Source organism: Mycteria americana, chromosome 1 (assembly GCF_035582795.1).
Source record: "Mycteria americana isolate JAX WOST 10 ecotype Jacksonville Zoo and Gardens chromosome 1, USCA_MyAme_1.0, whole genome shotgun sequence".
Classification (NCBI taxonomy): domain Eukaryota; kingdom Metazoa; phylum Chordata; class Aves; order Ciconiiformes; family Ciconiidae; genus Mycteria; species Mycteria americana.
This window is the reverse complement of record NC_134365.1, coordinates 210,502,177-210,530,141: the sequence shown is the minus strand read 5'-3', so window position 1 is coordinate 210,530,141 and position 27,965 is coordinate 210,502,177. Positions and strand designations below refer to the sequence as shown.

The window sequence follows — 27,965 nt, the reverse complement described above, 5'->3', positions numbered from 1 at the left end:
AGTGTCCCAGCAGTTCCCAGAGTCTCTGTTAGGACCAGGCCCACGTTGTACAGATATTTCTCCCTCCAAGGCTTAAGCTCATATGGTAAAGCAGCCACCTTGTCCTGCCTGATGCCCGCTCACGTACGCCAGCGATGCGCTCACGCTCCCGGCAGCTACAGGGGTCCTGGCCAGGGACGTGTCCCAGGCTCAGTTTGCGGGTGCTCCTCATGATGGAAAGGAGAACATGTAAAATTGCACACAGCGTTCACCAGGATGAGTGAAGGGGTGCTTACAGGTGTTTTAGAGGCCTGGATTAGATTTCAGCATAATCTTGATAAACGAGGAAGTCTCCACCCTGGTCAACCTGCAGAGAGCCTTAAAAGACAACCTCGATATTGGAGAGGCTCAGCCAAGGGCAGAAACTCCAACAGAGAACAAGCAGCAGGAGCCCATGTTGGGGCTGTGGCCACAGGGCAGCGGCAACCGAACCGCCGTGCAAGAAGGCAGCCGTCACCCGGGTCACGTCCGAGACGCGCTGCTCCACTGCACGGGCGCTCTGCTTGGCAGCAGCTCCATGGACAAGTTCAGGACCTCAGGTTGTGAGTTTCACATTTCCTCCTCCTCATTCCCCTCCTCCAGCTGTGCCTGCGATCACAGCGGTGTGCAAGCACTGAGGGCAAAGGATACATCTACTACAGGAGATGACAGGCATGGCTGGAGCCACCATTCCTAATGCATCTGTCGCGTTCAGTTTATGGGCATTAATTGTTACAGCAAAGCTCTCTCTAGCCATGGTGCCCAGTGCCAATTCATGTCGTCTGGCACAAGGCAGCGCTTGCAGATATCAAGCCTTTCCCAGTTCCCAGCTCACAGTAAAAAGGAAGAGGAAGCTTGGGAGTACCTTCGTACTTTCTGAGCCCCCTGGATATCGCTTTAAAATTACCAGCTATATTCTGACCTACTGAACGCTGGATTAAAAAAAAAAAAAATCCACTGCCTTGCCTTTCTTTAAAATTTAGGCATTACAGAGGAAAGAAGATAATTTAAAGCCAGGAGTAGAAAGCAAGCCCTGGACTCACTCCTCTGCTGGCAGAAGTTGGCTTAGCTGAAGACCCAGTGCTGGTCCCACTGCGTCCTTCACGCCCCCACCCTGCTCTCCCCACGTCTCTGTTTCTGCTGCATCGGCAAAGAAAACTTGCGGGGAGTTCTCAACTTGCTGACAAATCTCTTTCCTTAGGAAGAGCAGCTGCTGGGTTAGTCCCATAATGATGCTGTTCGGCATCAACCCATCCCTCTAGAGCCCAGCTGCCACCCCTGATCTGCAGCTGGTGCTCTCAGACACTCCTGTTATTCCCTGTTGCTGTGGCCGGCGGGGGCGGCTCATCCCACCAGACTCCCTGCACTCGGCAGGAAAAGACGCAGCTGACTCTTAGGACGTTCAGGATATTCCAAAAAAGTCTTTGGTTTATTGTTATTTCCACTTAGAAAACACATTTCGCTAAAAAAAGAATTCCAAGTATTTAGAAACATCTTGGTCTTGCTCTCCCATTTACAGCAGCGAGGACCAAGAATAACTCCACCGCAGCCAGCGGTGTAACGCTGGGATAAAACCGGAGCCATGCCAGTCACAGGATTAATGTCTCAGAGCACTGGTTTTCGAGCATCCCGGGACAGAAATACGATCTTCAAAAGCTCCCAGCTCCCTTTCAGATGCTTCTTAACTGACCGCAATTTCAGACGTTGCTCAGCATTTTCCCACAGACGTTGAGTGCTTTGGAAAACCTGTTGACAGGCCTCCGAACTGGTTGTCAAAAGACCAACGATCTGTGCTGAGACTCTGAAACTCATCCTTTGTGGCAGCTGAAACAAGTTCTGCTGAGCTGCCGAGAGCAGATAAACGAGTCCATCTGGTCCTAGTTAGTGAGTTATCACCTCTTTGGCTAAGGCACGTTACAGGAGTGGGAAGAGCTTCTCTCTGTCTACGTTACTCTGCTCATCTTTCCTCCTCATCCATCACACTCCTTCCCATCTCCTGATTTCTTCCCTTTACTTCTTTTCAACATTTTATTTTTTTTCTTTAACTTTCTGCATCTGCTAGTTCGGCACTGTGTCCGTCTCCAGTTGAGCGTGGTCCAAATGCCCTCCAGGTCTTCTGTCAAGTCCCTCCTCGCATTCCCTTGTACCAAGGCACCTCGTGGCATCTCTCCGTTTTCTTGCAACACGCTCACCCCAGTTCTCAGATTTTCTATTCTTGGCAAAGAGTAACGATCGGGGAAAAAAATGGATGAAATTAAATAACAAACCCACTCCAAACCAACAAACGCTGAAGAGGAGCGAGCCAGCCAGCCAGGCTGCAGCAGTATGAAAAGGAAAGGCTTTATCCATAAATGCTTCCATCTGCAATCAGCAGTTGCTAGTAGCTTTCTATTAAAAGGAAGAGTAAAATTAAAAATATGTTTCTGAGACAGATGACTGCTAATTGACCAGAAAGGTTGCCTTTGACAATGTGTAATTTTAATAAAATCTTAATGCCAAAGGCCCTAACTCCCCATTCTCAGTCTAGATCCAACCACGCTCTCGTGCTCTGCAGCTATGGCTGAGCTAATGGGCAGCTCGGCAGACAAATGTATGTCCCAAGCTCTGTCCTCCTGCAGGAGTTTGACCTGGAAAGCAGAAATCCAGATGGACCAGTGCCCCCCCAGGCATGTCCCAGAGGGTGGCTGCATCCCCCCACTGCACGCACTGCCCACCCCAGAAGTGCAGCGCAGCCGCTGTCTACGCCAACACGCGCCTTTCTGCACCAGGGACTACGTTTGCTTCATCTCACTCCAGTGCTCCACCCAGACCGGCAGAAGACATCGTTGCCCACGTCCTGCCACAGGACCACGGGTGGCCAATAGCCTCCAGACTGAGGGACCCATGGGTGCATAAGCCATGAACTTACCCAAGGGACCAACGCTGAGCACTTCTCCCTCTATCCCCTGCCTCGAGCAATATTAATTCAGACCTCCTGCATCTCTGTTGTGGCCACCGAGGCTATCAGATGCTCTAAGGTGGGTCCTTGCCTCGTTCCCCGTGGTTCAGCACTGCAGGGGTAAGGTGCACCCTTCAGCGGGAACGGAGCCGGGCAGAGCTGGCATGCCAGCACCCTGCTCTCCGCTCGGATCCCGGGTTTGGACCAGAAGGGTTTACGCACCTGAGCTGCTCCTGCAAAGTCCCACAAACTGCAGCAGAGGCAAAAACCGAACGCTGCTTTCCTCACGTCTCAGAGTAGGGCTTGAATCATTGCTTCACCCCGTAGCTTCGTGCCTGACTCCACAAATATAACAAGTTCCGCAGCGTTAAGTCCAGCAAGGGGAATGAAAACCAGGCCACCACCCTGGGGTAGTGCCTGGAAATGGACTCCGGGAGTCCTGATTACCATCCCCTGCTCTAATGCCTACATAACACCACCTTGCTTTCATTCTTTATTGGAACAAATGGCAGAAAGGGGTATTACATAGGGGAAGACTTTAATTTGCCTTTTTAAAAATTCTTTGGCTCTAGAATTTTCTAAAATTATTCCTTCTCTCACTGTCTGCATTGAAAGAGAGAATATACATTTTCAAGAAGCTGGTGTTTGAAAAGCAAGCATAAATTAAAGGAGGAGGTGGGCATAAAACAGCTATAGATTTCAACATCTATTAATAATTTCTAAAGCTCTCAGAAAACATGCTCATTACCATCGGCTTACCTGTGCCTCCAACTGAAATTAATTCAGCACTGAAAGTTTTAAACCGGAAAGATGTTCCAGTGAAGTATCATCTTCTAAAATAAATCACAACATCCACCGTCTTTGCTGCACTGCCCAAAACAAGTCTTGCAGTAAGAAACATGATGAATCCATACATTGCTAGCGGGAGTAGCTTTTGCTGGGGAAAGTTGGTTTAACAGAGTCCTTTAAGAGGTGCAAGTGACAGTTCACTTCATCAGAAGAAAGAAACCCAACAGGACCCAGCTTCTTCCGCTCTTCCGTCTGGTGTTGACAGCCTCCGTTGCTGCCTGGCTTCAGAGCAGGCTCTGGCTGCAGTACCTCTCCAGAGCAAGGGAGGGGACTGAGACTATCACACACTAAGCCTGAGGGCTGGTAAACAGCACCCAGGAGTATCAGCCTTTGCAAACTAGGTCACGAATTAGGCTACATGACTGGTTTTGTTCAAGCCCGTTGCTGACCTGTGCTCAAAGGCACTGTGACATTTTCGTGATGTTGGTCTGCACCAGAAAGACAAATTAAGCAGGAACTTTTACAGAACTCTGAATCGTGCTGGTCTCACCACGATGGCACATCTGGGGCTCCTACCTGGGGCACATGAACATGGGACGTCTAGGATGCATGCGCACCAGAGGAAGCGTTCATGGGAATTTCAGTCAGAACAGACTTTTCTTTCGGAGTTAATTTACCCTGCAATGAGAATATCCAAAACTTTAGTGCTAGGATTCAACCATCCACCCAAGTGGTGGTTCAGCATGCGATGCTTCAGCAGAGCGTACCATCCACGCACCCCACCAATCCCAACAACTCGTGTGCCACCGAGTCCAACCGGGCCACCCCAAAAGACAGAGATCAACCCCAGGGGACCCCACCAGACCGACTGGCAGGTCTATCCTCCACCCTTATCCAGCTCGAACTTACCACTTGTTCTCCCAGTGCAGTAAAAATAAACCTTTTCCACTGGAGGAAGACCAGCTGCTTGAAATCGCGTCCACTGGAAACAACTCGGTTAAAAAATAAAGAAATAGCCCAAGTTCTTAACAAGAGTATTTCTAAGAAAAGAGCTGGGAGGAGGGGCAGATCTGTAGGTAAGGCAGCGGGCAGGTACCGAGGAGAGGGGCTCACCACTCGGCTCCCAAATACAATTTTTTGTGGGACTGAACAGCCTGCCTCCATCCTGCCCTTCACCCAAACTTCTGAGCATTCAGGCTCTTCAGAATACAGCCTGCTTTACAGCCTCTGTTTCCATAAAACCTATCATAACAGATATCCATTGTAATCTACAGAATTATGTTACAGTACAATTTAGAAATCGTCTTTTCCTATCCAGATGCTACTGATTTCAACAGAAAGCAATCAGACTTCTCTGTTTCATTTTTCCACCTCCTGTACAGTGCCGCTTCCCTCTGCTTCAGAAGGTATTTCTTAGGCTCGGTGGCAAGCTGGGATTTGGATTAGGAGACATAGTTTGTTTAGGTCTAGATGACTCTTCCTTTTTGTTACAGCTGCACTAGGCACATTAGAATTCCAAGCAGTTTTGTGTTGGTTTTTTGTTTTGTTTTGTTTTGTTTTAAATCACCAAGCTGCGGTTTCCCACTTGAAAGATCAAATTTTGATAAGATCAGTGACATGAAGCTTCTGCTCCTGAACTGCTGGTCAGATGCTACAAAGGGAAAAAAAACCCCATCCTACACAGACCCTTTCATCCCATCCCTTTGGTATATTCCAACTCTCTGAACTAAAGCAATTTAAAAACTAGACATAGTCACTATTTCCCTCAGCCAGTCACCGTACCAGGGTCATTCTCCTTCAGTTACATCCCATGGTATGCCCACCTATGCCAAGAAAACAAAGTCAAGTCTGAAATCCATAAAAGCCAAGCTGTATGATCTCAGTCAAAGGAGGAAAGCAGCACAACGGTAAAAGGTGTCTGTGACTGAACAACATAAGAAGTAAGTTTGTTTGATTTTTTAAAAATTTATTTAAAATGAGTGAACTTGGACACCTATAGAAACATCATTCTCCTTCCTCCTTATCCCCAGTTCAGAAAAAGAGCTCAGAGGAGCCTTTCTTAGGAAACATGACTTTTCCAAACGTGCCTATTTACGCTCTGCTTGAACCATACCTTGGGGGACATAAAGTATGGTAACGAGGCTGCATTTGCTTTTATGGCTAAATATGACAATATGTCAGTCTGCTAGGGAAAAAGTAGCTGGATTTACAACAAAACATACTTTATTTCTTTGGAAAAAGCATCGCAAAATTTTTCTCCCAAATAAGCAAGACAGAATTTGGCAGGAAGTTTTGTTCTTGCCCAACAACTAACTGAATTTAATTCTAAAAGATGACAGGAGATGGAAGGAGGACTTCCTTGGATGGAAACATTTCTGTGGGCATTTTCTTTCCCTCCCCCTGAATCTGTAATGCAGAGCACTAGGCACTGAGAAAGAAATAAAATCAAAGCCCCCACATGTGATTCTGTCTTTCCTTAGAAGAGAATTAAGGCTTCAGGCTCCAGCTAGCCATGACTGCAGATACGAATAAACACTTGAGCCTGAAGCACCTCCTGAGCATCAGCACATCCCTTCAAGGCTCGAATCCTACAGATCTTCCTTTGAAGTAAAGCGCTTCGAGGCAACATGCCCCATCCATTTGATGGTTTGACCCTGTGCTCAGATCTCACCTCCAGCATGAAAGACTTTAAGGTATTTGTAGTTGTAGGAAAAAGCAGAGAGAAATTTCAGCAGCTCGATGGGAACCGATACCTGCATGGCTGAAAGCAGACACCAGGCTGTCACCGCACCAGGCACCAGCTGGGCAGCCCCTCAGGCACTCAAAGGTAAACAGAGCAAGTACCAGATCATATCCGCCCCAGGATTTTATTTCAAACAAAATCCAAGTTAGCAGAGGAACTGGAACTCACCAAAAAGGCTTTTTTTTTTTAGATTAAAAAAAAAAAAAAAATATCTCCCTCCAGGCATTCATAGGATGCCTATATGGTACCTACAACTATGTGAAATCCTGAAAAATGCAGATAATAATTTTACTGGTTGCAATATGCAGCCTTTAATATTCAGCCATCTACTTGAGGAAGACAAATAGATGCTAAACATTTTAGAACCTTGTATACACAGAGCACAATTATTTCCAGCTGCAAGACTATCATCGAGCTTTACTCCTCATACTATTAATCCCTTTAGAATTATAAAACATATTCCAAGACAAATTTTGAAAGACAAGGCTTTTTAAAAAACCCTTAGAAGTTTAACTGTTAGTCCCTATTGAAAATAGATCCTGGTTTTCAGTTCCAACGCTACACCGAAAATAACCGTAAACACGGGGGAAACTGTTTATAAAGCAAGTGGCTTTGTTTCAAGCCACCAGTTACAGCGAGTTCAGGTGTTGCTTGCAAAAACACAGGATTAAACAATCCTGATTGCTAGGAACTGTAAAATATTACATTCCTTGAAGTGCCGAATGTTAACTTTCTTCCACTTCACCTCCTGGGAACAGCTGCCTTGCCAGCTCCGCTGCCTTTGTTGGAAGTTATTTGTCATACTGAACAGAGGTTCTTGGAAAAAATTATGCTGGGAGCAGAGGTATAGAACACCACAGTCTGATTTTTTTTTTTTTAAGAACTCAGTCACACTGCACTTTTACAAAAAAAAAATGATCTGCTTGTCTTTTCCTAGATGAGTACAAGAAGCACAGTAGAAAATTAAACATCAATACAGCATCAATACTGAAAGCACAGGACTCTTCCCCAACAAAAAGCAGAGCGTGCTTTACCGTTTTCCAGTACTGGTGAAGAAAATTCAGTAGTTAATGAGGCAAAACCCGCCAAGAGATAAGGCTTGAGATTCCTTAATTATCAAATTGTGCTTGTGTATTGCTGAGTTCTCAGATTGTGGGTCAGCTTACACTGCAGGAGGCTAAAACACAAAAGCTTTGAGGGGGGAGGTTAGAGATAGGATCTGCAAATTCTGTGGTTGAGCTGAACAATGCCAACAGAAAACCTCAAATACAGCTGCAGCCTGGAGCTATATGGCCCCGACAGCTCTTTCTCTAGAACTAGGGAGGGAGCGAGCTACTGGAAAAAATGACTGAGTACACCTATGCATTATGCAAAAGTGTAAGAAAGGGACGTTCCTCCAGGTGTGGAGAACAACTGCCTGCATAGCTGAAGAAGAGCTCATCCAACCCCAGCCACTTGACTTCTTAAAAGTATTATTTTCTCCAAGAAAAGAGCGATGTTACCTCAAGAACACACATGATAGCACTATGCACTTACAACTTCCATGAAGGCATTGAACTGGCGTTTCAACTACGTCTCCCCCTCTCCAATAAAACTGTACGCTCACTTGCTCACTTTGGCACAGTGATTATATCTTGTAATACTGCGAGACCAACATCATCTCTGTCGCTGCCATGACAACTATGCTGTTAGGTCAGACCTAAAGCAGCAGCTGGCTTCTCCACTGCCAGACTCGGACAAGTACAGCTCTTTAACTTTTTTTTCCTTCTAAATATGTTGCCTATATACCAAGATTTCAGTAGCTTTAATTTAGAGAGAGAATTACAAACGACACCCATTTTTCTGCTTCCCAAGAATCATTACTATCGTGAGGCAGGTCACAAGTAACACAAACACATATTCCTCCAGTAGCTGTAGGAGCTCACATGACCTTAAGCATGCTGAAAATCTCGCTTCCAAGTAAATATGGGTATTAGCTGCTGGCATTAGAACACTATGCATAGCTTAATGAAAGGGTGGAAAATACAGCTAAAGCTAATGAAAGCTTTTACAGGATACTAGAGTTATGCCCAACAAAAATCTAAAACATTGTGCTCTACATTTACTCAAAAAGAAAATCAGGCATTTTCTCACATTAAGAGCTTGAAAATAATAATATTACTATAAAACAGTGGCTGTAAGCATGAACTAGACTGAGCATAACATAGGCAAGGAAAAGGGCAAGAATTTTACATAAGCACATCTGAGTTCTGCCACTGTAGCCTGCTGGGTAGAGAGGTAACTGTACTACATTTTGCAAATGTTAAGCTCATAGCCAGTGCATCACTTGACCAAGATTTCAAATGCAACTGAGATGACAGAAGAGGGGGAAAAAAAAAAATCCCTTCACAACAGAGATTTTTCAGTCATTCATATTTTATACTGTCCTATTAAGTGTCAAAATGGACATTTAAGAAGTAAACAAAGTGTATTATGGTATCTTGAGGAGATCACTTGTTTAATAAAAACACTCACTTGCAAGTTTCTGACAATACTATTACTACTGAACCATGCACACCCAGACGGAACCTTGCAGCCATGTGGTTGTGGCTGAGGGACTGAGCACTGCAATGTTTTATTAAGGAGGAAAAAACCCCAACGGTTCCACAGAGCTCAATGCTCTCCCAAGCATTACATGGTATCGCCCCAGAAGTGGTGAGCCAAGACAGCCCAGAAAGCAGGGCTGCTAAGAACTTGGAGCCACCCCACCAAACCGCATCTTGGTTGACAGTACGAAGAAACTAAAAAGGAAGATTATTAACTAAGTTTCTAACTAGCTATTAAGAGGAAGTAAGTCCAGTTTGCTACAGAAAGTATAGTTGCTTATCATTCTCGGCTACTCCTCATCTTTGATAATACTGACATTTATATAAGTTGCACGTTACAAAAGTACCATCATTACAAATACAGGTTGTTTTGGAAAGCAATTTAAACAATTAGAAGTATTTATTGCAAACCAGCTTCTCTCTTCTACCATTTACAAGAAGGCCAGTAAAAGTAAATGCACGTGAACAGAAAAACATTCATGAAACACGAACTGATTTAATTAAAACTGAAAAGGAAAACATACTGAAGGAATAAAAACTCCAGATACAACGCAATTATTAATTATGAAGCTGTTGATGATCTTGGAAAAGCATTTGGGAATTAATGACCCAGTATTCAGCCTTGAATTCTGAGGGAGAGGCAGGGAACAACCATGATCTTCCAAGTCCTTCAGCACCACCGCACATAAAACTGTACTACTTGATATATTTTTCCATGAACTTTTTGTGAAATTCTGATCGCAGAGTATCATTCACGAATCTTTTGTCCTTTTTTGTTTCGTCTATCCCCTTGGCACAATTCTTGAAGACAACATCATCATCCCATCTGAAAACAAAAGTTTTTAACTTCAGTAAGTTTGTATGAAAATTAGGTGCAATTTACTGAAATACATAAATGAAGTTTGGCCGTCCTATTTAAATGCACTAAGAACAGCTAGTCATTAGGATTAGATTTTAGTCTTCAAGAAAAAAAGATCTATTTTTCTAATCCAAGCCATCTCCTGCATGCTTCTGAGTCAGAAGCGAGATGAGTATCAGCAGATTAAAGGTTATTTTGTCTTTACAGAAAATAATGACCATTTGAACAGAGCAGAAAAAAAAAACTTTAATCACCCTAATTTTGATAAACACAGCAGTAATTGGAATATCTGCAAACAAGGACTGTATTCAGAAAAAGGCTGTTACTTATTAATTCTAGTTACATTAAAAAACCCAAAGAAACAAAACCCCCAAACCAGCTAGATTTTAAAGGGGAGCATAACATCAAATTTCTTGAGGAACTTTGGTCCTGTTACTTTTTGTATCATTATGAACAATGTCAGACAAACACACTTCTCAATCTCTTTCTCTCCTTTTTAAACACAAAGTAGCAGGATGATTTGTTCAGAGAAATGCACAAGACAATCACTACATGCATCAGTATCCCAATTCTACATTACACCAGTTGTGACAAGATCTGAGGAAGGAAATAAAAACCAACGCCAGCAATGACATTTTCAGACTCTGAGTAACGAGAGGGAGCAAGGGGATGGATATCACAGTACGGGTTGCACGGTACCTCCTCTTCACTTTGAAGTTTGCTTGAGGCTGTGCTGGGCCAGTAAGGTTCAGCAGTGGGTTACCACTCAGAATGTTCTCCATCCGAATTCTTTCTTCTTCAGCCTTTTGCTCTTGTTCCTGAGAACCAGAAATAGACACATTACTTTTCTGGGCCATTTTTCTCATCTAGTTGGTAAAGATAAACATTATTTAGCTGCGAACACCCACACAGACCTTTAATTCCTAGCTCAGACTCTTTTCAGAGCGTTTGACACTTGCATATGAGTAAAATAAGGATAGAAGCAGAGATACTCTAAAGAGCTTAACATTGCTAATAAACTGTCAGTCTAGCAACACTCATATCTGCTCTACTTACCTCTGATGTTCCACCAAATATTCAGTTAGATTCTAGCTTTACCATTTACATATTTATTATATTAAAAACTATATACAGATTAAAAGATTTTTTTTATCCCCATGAGAAAAGAGAATACATTTTACAACATTCATTAGGTGGAAGAAACCTTACAGCATGTTGAAACTTCTCTATCATCTTCAGCAATCTTCTTAGGTTTTATAACTACAACTCCCCTAGGGACCAGTTAAAAAGAATATTGAGACATTTAAGATGAAACTGAGCAGTGGATGTCATAAGACTATTTAAGAGTTCCAGTATTAAGGAGCAGAAAAATTTTCTTCTCCTTGTACTGTCAAAAGCATGTAACTCAAGCCTAAGCACTGCACTACAGGCAACACAAAGCAGATTTCACTGCCCACGCTTCCAAGCTGTATTAATATATTTACTGACTTAAATGTTCACAGACTTCAAAATGAATATGTAATATTCATTTTGCATCAACATATTTTGCCACAACCTTTCAAATGTACTACAAGGACTGCTCTTTGATGAAAGTACCAGAAGGAAAAAAAAAAAATAAATCTTTAATTTGGATGACTAACTAGGTCTCCCGCTCCCTGTATGCTGAAGTATGGTCTTCAGTGCATTAAAAAATGCACTGAAGTCTCATTAGCACTGCAAGAGACTCAAACCATGGCTTTTAAAAGTGATATAAACTAAAGACAAAGAGATCACAAGGTTGTTTTATTTTTTTTTTTTTTGCAAGCCGCATAAAATTCATGGCCAAGGGCTGCTATGGGATCCCAAAAGAGGAAGTGTTTTTCTTGATGATAGCGTTTACAAGGTTTAACTGCTAAACTTGAACACTGATACTAGCCAGAGTTCTCTAGCTTCAAACATTTAATCAATACTAAGTGATATATTACTAAAACTATCTACAATTTACAGTGTTTTTCAGTTGGACTGATCAGGTATGTGGAATATTCCTATAAAACACGCCAACCCTCTTAAGAACAATACCAACTTATACATACAAATACCAGATGATGCAGGATCACTGGTAAATATTTTACCTTTCAAAATCTACTCAAGTTTTAGTTACGAAAAAACACCTACCACTACAGTGCTTCTCACATATAAAATTAAGAACCAGCTGCAATTAATTGCCAGTGGGATGGGAAAAGCTCCCCAAAAGGGCATATTGCTTAAAAGCATGGCACAGCCCTGTAATGCCCTCACTAAAACATGTGCGTAGGGAAAACTTGCCCTTGCTGCTGTATCCATGGAGCTTTAACACAAACCGCAGCAGTTAAAAGTTATTAACACAAATAAACTAAAGTTTTGTGTTTTCAAACATAGCTCTAAATCCAACATTTGCATTCCAACTTCAGTTGTTATTACCACCGCAGTAAATAAGGAAACACAGAGACCAAAAATATTTCATATGGAACAGCAATTTCCCCCATATGAGAAATACAAATCCAAATTATGTATTTCTTTCCTCTGTGGATTACAGACAAGAGATGTATGCAGCTTCTTCTGCACAGTATGCCAACCTTTGATTTACCATCTTCTTCCCCCGTAACATGGAGGAGCCAACAGCAGTGAAAGCCGATTTACTGCAGTCTTTGTCGTGTTCCCACCAGAAGTCAAGCAGCTCTCGGACTACCATACAGCACATGGACGCAAAGCACTAATTTGAAACCAAGCACAATCTAAGATACTGGTACAAGCTAAAAACAAGAGGTCTGGGACAAATCTGAAAAGCAAGTAAGAATGCTACAAACCAAAAATTCATACTGGACTATACTCACGAGAAGGCAGCACTAATAAGAGCACTGTAAGAAACTAATACTCCCCTGTTGACATAGGTTCTGTAGAGAGAACTTCTTCCAAGTCCTGTATCTGCAGACACAGCAATTTTCCATTTTAGAGCTGAACTCCAGGGGAACTTTTCTCAAGGTGGCATGCAGAGCATGGCACAGTCTCGCCCTCAAATTTCTAAGATATTAACCTCGTCCGTGATCCAAAGTTACTGAACCTGTGCATCATGAACCACTTTCCCTGGGGCACACATAAATATCTTATGTTGGTTTTTTTATGATGCATGAAAATGCATCCACACACCACTGATAAATACAGAACTATAATGCACTCCACACACAGTGTTTATTCAATGGTCAGAAGTCCACTGGAATCAGTCATCATCCTTTTGGGGGGGAATTAAAGTTCTCCTCCCCTCTCTTCCCCCATTTCCGATTTAATCTCAACAGCTCCTAAAAAGCTGATTGTTCCAGCATTCTCTGCCATGCATGAAGAGAAGTGAAAAGCACTCAGTCACCTGAATCACTAGAAGATAAAGTCAATATTAAGAATCATAAAAAAATATGCATATGGTAGTAACTACTCCAGTGTTCTTATTACAAACAGATGCACATTTAATTTTTCTATAATAAGATTTTAAAAAGGCATGTTAGGCATCATCCTAATTTTTATCTGCTTTACATAATCCATGTGATATCCTTCAGCCTCAATTAGCCCAACACAGTTCACTTTCTGGTAATGAAAAGAGCATTATCAGACTGAAGTGACAAAATGTGGCGACAGGGAAAAAAAAAAAAAAAGAAAATAAAAATGGAAATAACACTCTTAAGAAGTGTTACACTACAAGCAGTAGTATAAGACTAAGAGCAAGATTTAGGTCCAGACTAAGACACCTGCATCTAGGTATCTCCATTGTAGGCATCCGAGCTCAGATCTCAGCAGAGATCTAGAGAATACAATAAGGAGTCGAGACAGCTCTTCTGCTCACACTACATTACAGACACAGGAGACCAACCACGCTCCAGGCTCTACTGCCTGCATCTCCACTGCACCACCGTGGAAGCTGGGATACATAACTTGTACATTGACCCAACAACTCGGCATTTCAAGCTCAACTGAATTCTGCCTAAAACTGCTAACTGCTAGCGAAAAACGACATTGACTCAAGCCAACTACAATTCCAGAGGACTGGAGGGTAGCAAAAATTGCACTATAATAAAAAGAAATGGTAGGGGCAATCTTGGGCATTTCAAATGATTACATTTTAATTTTGAACCTATTAAATTATTAAAAACAATTATGAACACAATGCTAACAGAAGCTGTCAAACATTCTTTTATAGTGACAACAGCTACAGAAAACATCCATGAATCTTATTTTCAAAGCTTGATTTTCCCTGTCACCTGTCAGAGATGCTACAGGGCCCCTGGGCACTTGTGCGGCCATTCGCTGTTTCTCAGCTCTGTTCACAAACAGAACTCTGCTGTCTTTTAGACTCGCAGAGGCAGCACAACTAGAAGTAGTAACAAACTGCATAAGCTTATCTTTGTCATTAAAGATCAACAGATTAGAGTCTGAAAGCAAACAGGGAACAGATCTGTTGAGTAAGGCATCGCCAGTTTTAGTCACTTTACAAAGAAGACCTGGCGCACATGGTAATTTATTTATGTAATTCAGTCGTTCAAAGCTGTTCTAGGTTGGACGACATTTCAACATATTTGCTACAAGTTTTAGGAAGCAGGCTAATTCTGAAGATTAGTCTTGAAGATTTTTTTGTATTATTTAGCTTCACTAAAACCTCCCAAAGAGGTATTCGAGATTAAAAAAAAAAAAAAAAAGTAAAAAAGGTAATTTACTAAGTTTTGCATCTTAGAGACTGACATGGAGGAAATACTAGGTGTAACTCAGTGGTGTAAAGTTGACATTTACACTTAAGCTAAGTTACACATTTTGGCCAGAACTGCAGAATCCCTCATCTCCAGCCAAAGGAGGTTTTCATTATGTTTCAGAATTTTCCATATAAATCTTCCATTGCCCACTCCTCCACTGAAAGCCGGGACGCTCCAGGCGATGGAGCATGGGTTATATCAAATCAGACCAGACATAACGTTCATAGCTGTCTAAGCTTCACACCTCTGATGCACGATCAAGCACAGCTGTTCACAAAATAAGCGGCTCGGGTTGCTCCAAAGCCTACATCATTCTTTTGTGTGGTGGAACAAAGGCTTATTAAGCTAAAACACTATGGATACAACAAACCCACAACAGAAGAAAAGCCTAAGGGGGAAAATAATATTTCTCTATTCACCCCACTTTTCTAAAATAATGCCTCTTTGCCTGCCTTTCCATTCAGCGAGATGAGGTATACAACTCTTTTCCTAAGGCATTTTAGCAAGAAAACATGCTACAGATCATTCCATCACTACAGACAGCAACGTTGTGCTTTTCAATGGCAGCACGTTGCACCAACTATCCGCAGAGATGAATCAGAAGTCAACCATGTTGTAACCACTGTGTTAGAAGCAGAGGCAATAGAACAGGAATATTATGGTGTGGGAAATAAGACTGGACTGGCAGAGGGAGTCCCATATCCTGGGAAGCAGATGTAGATGCCGCTATGTGAATTAGATCTCAAAGCAAGCCTCCACTGTACAACTGAACTTACCATGCGGCATCACAGTTGGGGGAAAAAAAAAAAAGCGGACAAAACTGTATTAACCTTAACTAAACAATTATTCCTTATCTTGCTATAAGAATAACAGTCCCTTGGCATATTTGTTTCTGGCTGCAAAAGAAAGAAAAACATTACTGTTACCATGGGTTTTTTTTTAGTATAGTGCCTACTCTTTGCACAGAGCAAGATCACTTTTACAGAAAGTGCTGAAATTCCTGAAATGACTCCACCGTATTAAGTTATCTTGTTCAGTTTTTAAAGATGCTGAGTAGTCGAAAGAAAACCTGAAATACCCACATTTCATTGAGGGGGGGGTTGGATATCACATAACCTTATTTAAATGCTAATTTTTGAATGACAAACTACGACAGCACTGCCTTTAGCAGCAGGGAACAAAACTTAATGCAGAGATCCACCCAGTTATTTGATCCTATGCAAATTACTAACTCAATACAATACAGCGATTCAAACAACTGATTGAAACTTCAAAAAATAAGAGCACAGAGTAATCACAACTGCAGTGTCTATATGCAGATTTGTGGTCCTTTTGCCCACGAGGGAGGGGACATTATCATTAGTTCTTGGCGAGGGTAAGTATGGCTAGCATGTCTCAAACATTTAATAAAGAAACATACTCTGCCATCTACTTTTGCCTCTCTATTGAAATTCTTTCTTAATCACTGATTTGATAGTCTAGTTTTAGTTAGACCCTTAAAATTTAAGTGAAAAGGTTAGTATGTATCAAGATCCATTTTCTAATGTTTTATTTAAAAGTCTGTGACATGGCTAAAACACAGGACAGAGCTAATCTATTTTGACCATTGGTAAAGTAATATGTTCAGTTATACAGAAACACTAGGTGAAATAAAACTGTAAGAAAACAAACCAAAAACTTTAACTCTATCTCCGATAAGCATAAAATTACTGGATGTCAAAATAGCTTTGCTGGAACTGCATGTATACGTTCAGCTGCTCACTGGTTTGAGGTTTGGTTTTAATTATTTCCATTTACCTTTTAAGGAAGTGCTTGAAAATTGATAATCAAGAGCATTGTAATGCTGAGTTTGGAATATTGAAAAGTTTCCATGAAACCTATCTGTGGATAGGTCTCATAGACAGCAGACCTAGTGTTTGTATAGTTTTAGACAGACCCAGAATTATTCCACAATAATGGCTTTCAAAACAAAAATTTCCTGGTCAGCTTAGTGTCTACTAGAAACAACCTGAGAGATTAAAATTGTAGAGGGCGTGAGAGAAGTCAGGAGGACTCCCATGCTCAATCAGTTTTTAAAAACATTCATAGTATTTATTTAATTTTTCTACATAATTCAAGGGAATTTAAGCATTTTGAGAAGTTAACAAGCTTTGACAGCAATTGCTTATTTAGTTGACAAACTATTTGCTTCACAGATTAAAGGGAAATATCAGTGTGAAGAAAGTTAGAACCTCTTAAAACTAAGATTTGTCAAAACTAGATTTAGAGGATTTCTATGGAAATTAGTATTAACACATAAGGGAAGTTAACAGAGAGCATGATGATCTGAAAAAAAAGCAGATTCACATCTTTTGTTTTTAACTGCTGTCTCACCAGAGATGCATTTTAAAAGGAGACATCCTCCTTTCATGGCAACTTAAATACTGGAGACCCCCAAAGTGATGAGTGAAAACAGTTAACAAAAACACAGTTTACTTGAAACAGTCTCAGAAATAATTGGACTAGCATTTTAATAAATCAAAGTAACTAAAGTATCAGGAAAAAATGTACATATGGAACAAATTTGGGATATATTACTGTATTTTACCCACTTCATCTTGTTAAGACCCTGGTATGTTCCAAGAAGATGCAGAGACATGTTAATCTGTCTGTGCAACAACAAAGAGATTTGAGAACGATGTGCAGAAGAGTGAAACAGGCATTCACTCTGCAGTGTCCCTTTGCCTTGCCACCAGTTTGTCCATGCTGTCTACTATGGACAGTAGTGTTTCAGCACATAAACCATCCCTGTATGTGGATTAGGACTAATAGCAACTACACAATTAAGACTTTACATGAGATTTTATCCTGAAGTCAGCTGGATGACTAATATATAGCTACTTACACAATTAGGTTTAAATTACGGTTTGCAATACATAATAATATGAAATCCCACATATCTGAAGGGAAAGGGGATTTATATAAAATGGCTATAAAAGGCTTTGCCAGTAACACCTTAATTCAAAGCCATGGAAAACAAGGCATAATCTAAACAGATTGAAGCCCTAAAGCCAACATACATAAGTGATGTTTTCTAAGGAGACCCTTACTCCCAAAGACTCTTTCCAAGGCTGCGCCGCACCTTGGTTTTTACTTTTTCCATCAACGTAGTCTTAGTTTCCTACTCTGAAAAAAACTCAAGAAAATAAAATTCCAAGTACCTGCAGAGCACCCACTATTAATTAACATGTCTACTTTTAAGAGAGCCTATCAGCCACCAACCAGTGAAAGGATGAACACAGTAGGTAGTGAGTGTGCAATAGTGTGCACTATTGCAAATAAATAACTAATAGGTATTTTTAGGAAGAAACAAACGTATTCATTTCAGACAAGTGTGCATGTATTCAGTATGCATGTAGCATTGGACATTATAAAACCTGCTTCTGGGAGGAGAACATCCATGAAGGTAAAAAATAATGCCAGTTAAGGGACAGCAAAATAAAATAAGTGCTATACTAAATGCTTCATAGCTTTTAGCACCCTCTAGTGACAAAATAAGAATTTCATAGGGATAATAACATTCCTGCTTTCGACACACAAACAGAGGCATGCACTCGGTTGTCTGTGCTGCAATTTACTACCATTAGTTTCCTAATGCAAGTTTTCTACACTGAAATGTGACAAGTTATGCCATTTAATCTAGATGTATAATTTCAACTATCAGGCAAAGTGAAAAATCCATACACATCTAAGCTTTCATTTTAAGCACTGTGCAAGAACAGCTGAAGTAGAAGTCTCTCCTACACATTGCTACCCTTAATTTGTAGTTTAGTACATTTCACACAGGAAGACATGCAAGAATTTTTGCCAGTGTTTTTTAGTCATTTTCACCATGTTATTACTGCAGAACACAATTTCATTGCTGCGTGATGTGCTTCAAATGCCTAGATAAAGAGATGAGAGACACTTTCAGACACACTTTAATGTAAAAAACCACTCATAGGCCAGATGGAGAATCAAGTATCAACAGTCTTCTACAGCAAAATTTCTGCACTGAAGCAGCATGGTACAGCTTTTAGCCTTCCAAAGTACTTAACTCCAAAATTGCAGAGCTCACCGGTTTTACAGGCCTTGTTGATTCTAAATGTAAATTTCTACACTGTTAGCCAAGAGTGGTCAAGCACTACATTGCTGCCTACAACATTTAAAACATTATTCTCTCCTAGCTCTTCCTAGTGTCTGCCAGATGCTACGTCCTGTTCACTGCCAGTTGACTCCACTGGAGAGCATTTGTGAAAAACATGAAACTATAAGCGTGCGTGTTAAGCTACGATGAGGTTATAAGTAGCGCAGAGGCACCAAAACATTAAGTTGTCACAGCAGCAAAGATCCCGGATCAGCATTTAATTTAATTTGTTTATTTAGCATGTTCTATAACCATCTCAAATTACCTTATACAAAGATGACAAGGTTGGCTTTGGGGTTTTTTTTTGTTTTGCTTTGGGTTTTTTTTTTTTTTTTTACACTGATGTAGAATCTACGTATAACAATGTACAAAACTACTCAAACTGAAGTATGCAACATTTTTCAAAAGCACTAAAACAATTTAAGCCCCACTCAAAAAAAGAAAGCGCTTACTAAAAGCGGAAGAGGGAATGCTGCATGTATCCACCACTTCTGTTGCACCACCAGATGCAGAGCATTTCAGTAGTGCAGATGAAATATATGGATGCTAAACTCTGTTGCAATACAATGTTAGAGCCAGTACAGTTCATCCTGAGTCCTGATCAGTTTGAGAACACAGACTATTCCCAGAAACAGTCCCTAGAAGTCCATTCATCAATCAGGACTTTTGCTAATGCACTCCATCCCAACAATCTCTCTTACACCAAGGAGATGTGGGAGCCAATGGCATAGGATTTGATCCCGCTCACAGGAAAACAGTCTCTAACTACAGCGACTTCCCTCCCCTTTCAAGGGCAGAACATGGTGTTTCTATCTGTAGAGAAAGAGATTATAGGGAGGTGTGAAGGCTACAGGTGAGTTGACTTTCCAAGTTCTGAAAAGACTGCCATATTATTATTAATTTTTGTGGAGACATTTTTCAAATAAACTCACCTCTGTATAATCACATGAAAATAGTTCTGGTCTTATAGTTACAACTGGTGCTCCTTGCCAAGGCAACACAGCACCAATGCTGTGAAAGAGCAATTACTGTATAAAACTTGCAGCCATAAGCAAAAACATCAAAAAGCACATGTATTTTTATTTCATAAATATATATTAAAAAAATTGTATTTCTTGTTTCATAGGACCTGGTTAACAAATGAAATTACACTGGAAAGTACATAGCTTGCGAATGCCACTATATAGTTTGGTATGATAGCTGTCTTCAGAGAAGGACTTGCATATGAAAAGCAAGATTATCTTGACTCAATGCCTCTACAAAGTGTTGGGAAAGCAAATAAAGTGTTTTAGTGAGTAAAAAGTTCAGTATATCTACTGAAGAAAAACATTCTTGACAACAATTATTAGATAGGAGAACAAATCCATCAGACTCTACTTCAGAAGAGTTTTGAAGGGCACTTACTTTGTTTACCAGTTCTCACTCGTCGTAAGTACTTGAGACACACTAGTTTTAATAAACACCAGTTTGCAAAAAACAGATGCTCTTTAATGGGTGAGATTTTACCTTTCGAGCCTGTTCCTCAGCTCGTTCTTTCTTGATTTTTTCCAGTTCAGCCAGAAGAGCTGCAGTGTCATCATCATCGCTGTCTTCCAAGTCCTCATCTTCATCATCTTCCTAATAGCAACAAATGGAAACAAGCAGCAGCTCGTTCATTTCATTTAATAAAAACAGCCCTGGTCTGCCCAGCTAAGGCTGCAATTTGCTGCTGGCTAATTTCTGAAGTACTTGGGTGCTTGTAGCAGCAGCAAATACAATACAAATGGTTTATTTGCTCTTGCACAGTAAAGTCAAGACACAAATATGTTTGTGCTTTTTGGATGACTGCAATTAATTTTTTTATAATTCAAATGCTATGTAGCTGACAAATTCTAGAGAATGACTGTCCTCAATTACTCTCTAATCATTGTAACACAAGTCATTATAACAGTGTGCCCAAATACCCCGTCCAATATTGTTGGGACCAAATATAACAGGCTTAAAAAAACCTCACCTTACTGTCAAGCCTTAGACCTAGCTCCTAGATGTCAGCATGAGGAGAGAAGCCAAGAGCAAGAATCCACTGCTCATGCAGACAGTCAGTGTATCTCAACAGTTCTACCTTAGGGGAATTTTAACTAACCCAGTAGTTGACAGAGTCTAAAAAGTCACCCGTTCCCCATACTTCAAGTGGTATTTTCAGTTCCCTAGATTTTGTGTGCTTTCCAAGAATACCATTACAGCATGGACCAGAATCCTCTGAACCATTGGACTTCCACCACAGCAGAGCAGCTGAAAAAGGAAGATATGCTGGAACCTGTCTTAAATCTATAGCAGATCTAAAAGTACATATTCTATTAACAACAAATCCTGAAGGCAGGACAGCAAAAGGAAATAACACAGAAAAGAGATACATACATCAGTAAGTGGATCATCTGCATCAAGATTTGCTGCAGGAATCTGGTCTAGCCGAGGTTTCTTAGACACAGAAGATGATGTTGTGTGTTCTATGGCATAAGATTTAAAAAAAAAAAAACAACTAAGTCACTTGATTTAACAGCATCGAATGTCAGAAAGCGTCACAAAGACTGCGTTAGAGTAAGAGATACAAGCTTATGCTTACGTTTTCCTCACTCCTCAATCTTAATGCCCATGCTAATTCCTCCCCTGTAGGTATCCTCAAGGGAAGCAATAACATCCCCAAACTTAAACTTTTGGAGGTCAAATTGTAAAGTCATTATTTCAAGAAAAAAGAGCAGCAGAAGAAAAAGCTGTGGCAAAATATCCTTATTCTATATATCCAACTGGAGGGTTCCCATTGGAGACCACCCCAAAGCATTACTGTTGGCCAGTCTGGTCCAAACCACATCTGCTTTCGTCTGTGACCTTGAAAGCCCCACAATACTTCTGTACATTCTACACCTAAACCTGAAGTACCTAAATTCTGTCAAGCTCAATATTATAAATGACTATTTCTCAGAAAACAAACCTTTTATTCATTTTAGTTATCACTCCACTATACCTGAACAGAATCACATACTTTAAAAAATGGCTTTACTGTTACACTGGTGTTGTAACACTAGAAGATGAGTCATTCCTCTTCTCCTTCCTGACTCGCTTGTCCAAGTACAAAAAAAAAGCCCTTTATTAGCTGTGCATACTTGTTGCCAATTCATTACAATCATACTGTATCAGCTGGCCTGTATGATGGCCTACGCTTTTCTACTGGCTGGCCTAGATTTTTTGCTAGCATGAAGCCAGCATGAAAGCCAGCGGACATTCCCTTGCAGGTCAACAGCTCTGAACTATCAGACCAATACCCTAAATTCTACTCTCATGACACACTGTCTGCAACCTGCAAACTTCTTACAACATCCGAGTTTTGTGCAAGAGCAATGCCACACAAAGGTATTAAGATTTTTTGTTTCTTTGTTTTTACCTCTGGTTGGTCTGTCTCTATTCTTTTCTCTTGCAGCAACCCGTTCTCTCTCCTCCAGCTCCCTTCTGAAATCACGGTTACGCACCTCTTCAGGAGCATCCTGAGTGGTCTGTCTAAAACAGCATGAGGGGGGGAAAAAAGCTGAAGTTGACAGTCTGCAGCTGGGAGCAATTTTTTGAAGGAAGTCAATAAATCCTGGAGTGAACAGGTAAGTATAAAGAATAAGAACTGGGCACCACGTAGACATAAGTTTCTTTATTCTCTCTTTATCAGCCCCCTTCTCTGTATGCGTTACACACACACAGACACACAATGTCACACACACATGCTCCTTCCAGAGGCTCTCAAATGAATTAAAAGACCCTGCATAAATTCCTGCAAAAACAGGATGACCACATCTACCTCTTGTAGCTATGTCTAAACCTTCTGCCCTCCAGCAGGCCAAGCCCAGTGTCCTAGCAGACATCCACCAGCTTTATGGTCAACTTTCCTTGCTGTTCTATCATCCCAAGTTGCTCCTGCAAACACAGTCTAAGGCTTACAGGTAAGACCAAGACTAGAACATACTTTTCATAAACCTTTTCCCCCTCTAAGAGACGTACAAGATAATCTCCCATGACCATAAAAAAAAAAAAGTTGTGAGAACAGGCGAAACACTAGCTTTATTGAAACATATTGCAAATAAATGTTTTTGTCTCTTTTATATAACACACACTGGACAAAAGCAACAGACTATTTATACTTGAGTCACATTAAGTTCCACCTAAAGAGCGCTGAATTTTCTGTGGAAATCTTGAAAAGAACTAATGAATAAAAACAAGCAGCAATTCCTTTCACCTTTCTGTGAACCCAGTGCTGGAAATAAGAATGCCTGGAAGAAACCCAGACTTGAGCCATTATAAATACATTGTGTGCACAGCCTGTCTTTATGATGAAGTATTTCATTTGCTTTTGTAATTAAAAACCTGAACCCTGATATAGCTGCAAAATCCCCCCAACCCCTGTGTCATTCAAGTGAATGTGAGTGGGACAGAAACACTGAACTTTTCCTGCAATGATGCAGTCCTGGCAATTTAATAAAGACAACTTTGTATTAGGTATTTGGGAGAAAGAACAGAAGACTCCTGATGGCCCTCCATATTGCTCGCTCTCACACACATGGAGGGATTTGTTAAAACATACAATGTATATTTCTGTACATATTTGTCCCCACACGCTTCTTTCAAAGCAACAGACTGGTGTTCCAAACCCCACTTTTGTTTAAAGAAACAAACCACCAGCAATTTTTCCCATTACAACAAAATGCATTTGACAGCACTTTTTGTGCTGTTTATTTTGGTATTCCCAAAGCACTCCAACTCCCTTATCCATATGTATCCTTCAAAACCAAAAGGGCAGGAGGGAAGAGGTGAAAGGGTAAGCTTCTGCACAAAAAAGTGGAAATACAAAACCTTAAAAGTAATTTCACTGAAAAGAGTAATATGAGTTAGATGAAAAACAGAACTTTTAGGAAGACACATTTCATTTAAATTCTAGGTATCTGTATCACATTGACTCCACATTTCATTTAATCTTTCAAAAGGATAATGAAGATTTGTTATGCATTTCAAACAGAGGAAAACATTCACAAGATCCCGTTATCTTTCACACTGATTAAAGTAATTTCCTGCCCTAGGACCTGCATGAACCACTTGCAGTGTTTAACATCAGCTCTTCCAACACGTACTAACGTACTTCCAACACATACACGCTCTTCCAACACGTACTTTGCCAAATATATGATGTGATTTTCCTGCTTTTAAGACGCGCTCAACTTTGCCCCTCTTATCCCATCTTGCTCTGCAAGTGACAGCACTCTCAGCTACTCAGTCGGCTCCTGTTGTTCCCAAGGACTTTCTTTCCACTCCACTGCCCGAAATGCTTTGTCTCCCAAGCTCACCTTCTTCTGATGATTCACTTCCATAAGCAGTAATAAATACCACTAAAATCAAACCTCTCCAATTACTTGAAATGCATTTGATCACCTAGGTCTGCTTTTGAGACTTATACTTTCAGCCCACTCATTCCGCGCTGCTGCACAATCTCCGGTGCCTGCTCAGCGTCAAGCACATCAACATCTATTGTGAAAAATTTCAGAGTGCCACTCATAACAAAAAATCATTCCTGGACTGTTTTGCCGTAAGACCAAGAAAATCAACACTAACCTGTATTTGATTTTAGTATGAGAAGGAAGGTCTCTGCTGGAATATTGTTTGGATAGCTGACTTAAGTCTCCTTCACCTTTTCCTCTTCCTCCTCTCGCAGGTTCAAATGTTGGCCTCGCTGCTGTCGTCATTTTAACTACTACAGAATCAAGGGATAAAAACAGTCGTTACTACAACTTACAACGAAAGACATTCACCAGAAGCCACTTTGTTCCTGGAACTGTAGAAGGAATGACAAGTCCCACTACAGAATACCAGCTATCACTCGGCTCATGATTCTCAAAATTTAAGGAGCTTTTTATTAACAGAATTGACAGAATCTATTCAGATTTTCAAAAGAAAGTCTTTTCCAACATGTTTGAAAGATGATATACAGACTCTAACAAGAACGTGAAGCAACGTTTATAAAGTAAATAAAACTGCCCAGGAGCCAGTCTCCTACCCTTAAGGCAAGTGGTACAGTCTTGTAACTAAACTCTTTCCTCTGCTGAAAAAGGATAGCCAAAAATGACTGCCTACTGGGAATGACCCCTCCATTATTCCCCAAACCATACCTAGGTATCATCACCAGAAATGCTGGCTGACACAGACCATAGCATGCCTAGAATAGTGTTGATAATTAAATACTGATGAAGATCACGCAACTTGAACGTTCCAGCCCTCGTCATGGACCTGTTCAGTTCTCTAGTACAGGCACAGCACTGTCATTAATACTGCAGCAGAGTCCTTTGGGATCGACCTGAGCAGAGCTCCAGCTGGCCAGCAAAACCTTCTGAAGGGCTAGGGTTAATGTTTCCCTGGTAGCACAAGGCCAACAGCTTTACTCTTATGTAAACAAAGTGCAATTAAAAAAGATTGGACAAACGCAGAAGTTTTCACCAGCTCTCATTTAGAAACTGCAGGAACTCACATACCGCCAGCATGTCCTAAAAAATTAACTAGCTGACACCCAAAAATCACTACTATCCATTCTTCTGTGGCAAAGGAGTGAAACAGACTCCAACCAGCCTCAGCCACACAGACACCCTGTCAGTGTGCACTGCGTTCAGCGCTGCTGGACAGGAGCTAGAGACCTGCAATCCTAAACCACTGTGCCAACGGTTTAAGATGGTTAACCGACACCAAAAAGCTCCTGCATGATCAAACAGCATCATCTTAAATCTACTATCTGAAACTATGTTCACTCCTGCCTCACCAAGACACGCACATCCATTAACCACAGACTAAGATATATAAGACCCAAGAGAGATACATCTGCAGAGATACATAAAGGCATCAGTCCTACCAGCCAGAAGGTTCAATGTTAAGGGATGACAGAGAACACATTAAAGAATATTAAAAAGCAAAGAAAAAACCCATGACATTGCTTCATATGCTTTTGTGATACACAAATAAAAGTTACTTATGCTCTGATTGCACTAGTTGTTATTTTTTCACTTTTAATGAGATCACAAAACACATGACTTCAGTATTAAAATTATAAAATAATTTGTGGCTCAAAGTAACATCCCATCAGGCAGAACACAGTTACTGCCACTGAAGTACTACTCAGAAACCAAAAGTAACAGACAGAAACACCTTGAAAAAGAAGTGAGAGAGTAACTAGCCTTGGCTCATTGACCAAGGATTGCTGATGCTTTTCAGTGACGCTGTGCAAGTCAGCTGGAGCTCAGCAAGACATTTTAGCTCTGTCTTGGCCCAGACTCTGCCAGACCCATGATCCAAGAAAACCACTTGCTCTCAGAACTTATCTGTGCTAACTATACATAACAGGGGGATCCATTAATTCAGGTGAAGAATCAGATCCAATGTGGCTGCACGTTTCATGAAGCATTAACAAACCCCTGAAAACACTGTCCCTGCTTCTTTCTGAAGTCACTGTGTAGTTGGCTTGGCCTTAAAGGACCCAAACACAACCTGAAACCACTCAGGGACCACCCACTGACCTCTTAAGTTTCAGAACTACAGCCCTGGAGATTCTTCAGCACTGCACGAAAACAGGACCGGCCACGCAGGGGTTATTACCCAAGAGATAGTGACCGGCTCGGCCTGGAGCTGAAGTGCCTTGGCCGCGCAGCAATGCGCTACCGCCGGCCCCTCCTGACCGCCTTCACAGGGAGCCCGAAGCCGAGCGCCGGGCCCGGCCGCAGCCCGCCCCAGCACTCGCCCCGCGGAAACCCAGGCCCGCAGCAGGAGCGGGGCTGCAGCACCGCGCCTCCCGCCTCCACCCCGCGGGTTCCCTCACACCGCCCGGTACCTGGAGCTCCGCCGAGGGGCTCGCAGGCCGCCCCTTCACCCCCCAACCCAACCACCCTCCGCTGCTCTCCTCAGAAACGCTCCCGCCCCGGCTCCTGGGGCGGCCCTCCCTGGGGGAGAGGACCTCCCTAGGGGGGTCCTCTTCGTGCCCCGGCCCCCCGACCCGGCCGCAGCCCGTCCCCACACGGGGACCCCCAGCACCCCCTGCCCCAGGGCCGCCTTCTTCCTCCCCAGGGACCCCAACACAGCCCTCCCAGGCGCTCCCCGGCCAAGCCAGGCCCGCGCGACCCACCCGCCACCTCCCCGGCTACTTACACCGCAACCTCCACCCACCCTGCGCAGTCAGGCCCCTACGCCACCACCATAATTCCGCCAAACGCCCACAAGGCACCGCGCGGGAACCATAGACACAACGCGGCGGAAGCCGCCGCTGAAGGAGGACTTACCATAGAGAGGGCTGGCAGGACTGTCACGTGAGGGAGGCGAGTGTGTCCGCCTTGGTGGCTACCGAGGTGGCAGTAGGCGCTGTGACAGCGTTGCTGTCTGCGTAGCAATGGCGGCCTCCTTCTACCCTCCTTCTCCTCCTCCTCAGAGCGGGGTCGGGTGAGCCCAGCTCGGAACAGGGAGCTTGGGGCGCCCGTCCTGCGGGCCCGGGGTTGGCCTGGAGGAGGGCCTCGCCCTGAGGTGCTACCAGGCAGTGGTCCTGTGCTGGTCCTGCCAGGGCAAGGCCTCCCCTCGGTGGCCTGTGCAGGCCGCGGGGCTCTCACCAGTGCGGTGAGGGGAAGCCAGGGGACAGGTAGGTGGAGAGAGGGGGCCTCAGGACATGCTGCAACCATAACTGGAACCTACTGGTGTGAGCCACTGTTGGGTCTTCTCTTGCAAATTATCTCATGGGTAGACTTGCCAGTTGCATATCTCAGAGGAGTCTGCCCAGAGGCTGCTAGCTTGATGTAGGAGGCTTGGAAAAGGGTAGTTTATTACTTATGTGAAACTGCACTATATGGCTTCAAAGTGCTCGCTCTGGGTGTCAGTGCTAGGGGGACTGGAACGATGAGAGAATGGCCATGGAAGAGGGAAGGGATTAAGGAGATAGGGTTGGGATCATTGTGGGGAGGATGGCAAAAGACAGAAACAAGGCAGCCGGAGGAAGAGGGAACACCTCTTAATCATTCTTTTTACTCAGAGGTCTGTATTAGCCTAAGCCCCACTGTCGGTCAGGAAGCCTCCGCCCCCCCACCC

General features: G+C 42.2%; 1 protein-coding gene across 5 annotated transcripts; it reads right to left on the bottom strand.

Annotated features, from left to right (window-relative positions):
• Nucleotides 1-9,455: 9,455 nt before the first annotated feature.
• Nucleotides 9,456-27,191, bottom strand: CWC15 (CWC15 spliceosome associated protein). Of its 5 annotated transcripts, none has more exons than XM_075491081.1 (8): nucleotides 27,173-27,191; nucleotides 24,471-24,609; nucleotides 22,267-22,379; nucleotides 21,246-21,334; nucleotides 21,063-21,119; nucleotides 20,355-20,465; nucleotides 10,632-10,750; nucleotides 9,456-9,899 (listed from the first exon to the last, which is right to left on the bottom strand). In XM_075491081.1, exons 2-8 carry the CDS (start codon nucleotides 24,599-24,601, stop codon nucleotides 9,770-9,772), a joined length of 750 nt encoding a protein of 249 aa, XP_075347196.1. In that variant the 5' UTR covers nucleotides 24,602-24,609; nucleotides 27,173-27,191; the 3' UTR covers nucleotides 9,456-9,769. The 5 variants fall into 5 exon arrangements, with proteins under 5 accessions (XP_075347196.1, XP_075347193.1, XP_075347194.1 ...); XM_075491078.1 differs by lacking the exon at nucleotides 27,173-27,191 and adding an exon at nucleotides 27,042-27,166; XM_075491079.1 differs by lacking the exon at nucleotides 27,173-27,191 and adding an exon at nucleotides 26,728-26,822.
• Between the last annotated feature and the right edge of the window lie 774 nt (nucleotides 27,192-27,965).

Bases quoted from the DNA above. Each gene is read 5' to 3' on its own strand.
- CWC15 (XM_075491081.1), bottom strand. From the start codon at position 24,601: ATGACGACAGCAGCGAGGCCAACATTTGAACCTGCGAGAGGAGGAAGA. The intron at 22,380-24,470 runs GTTAGTGTTGAT...ATGCTGTTTTAG, and splicing joins CATACTAAAATCAAATACAG to ACAGACCACTCAGGATGCTC. The intron at 21,335-22,266 runs GTAAAAACAAAG...CTTATGCCATAG, and splicing joins TAGAGACAGACCAACCAGAG to AACACACAACATCATCTTCT.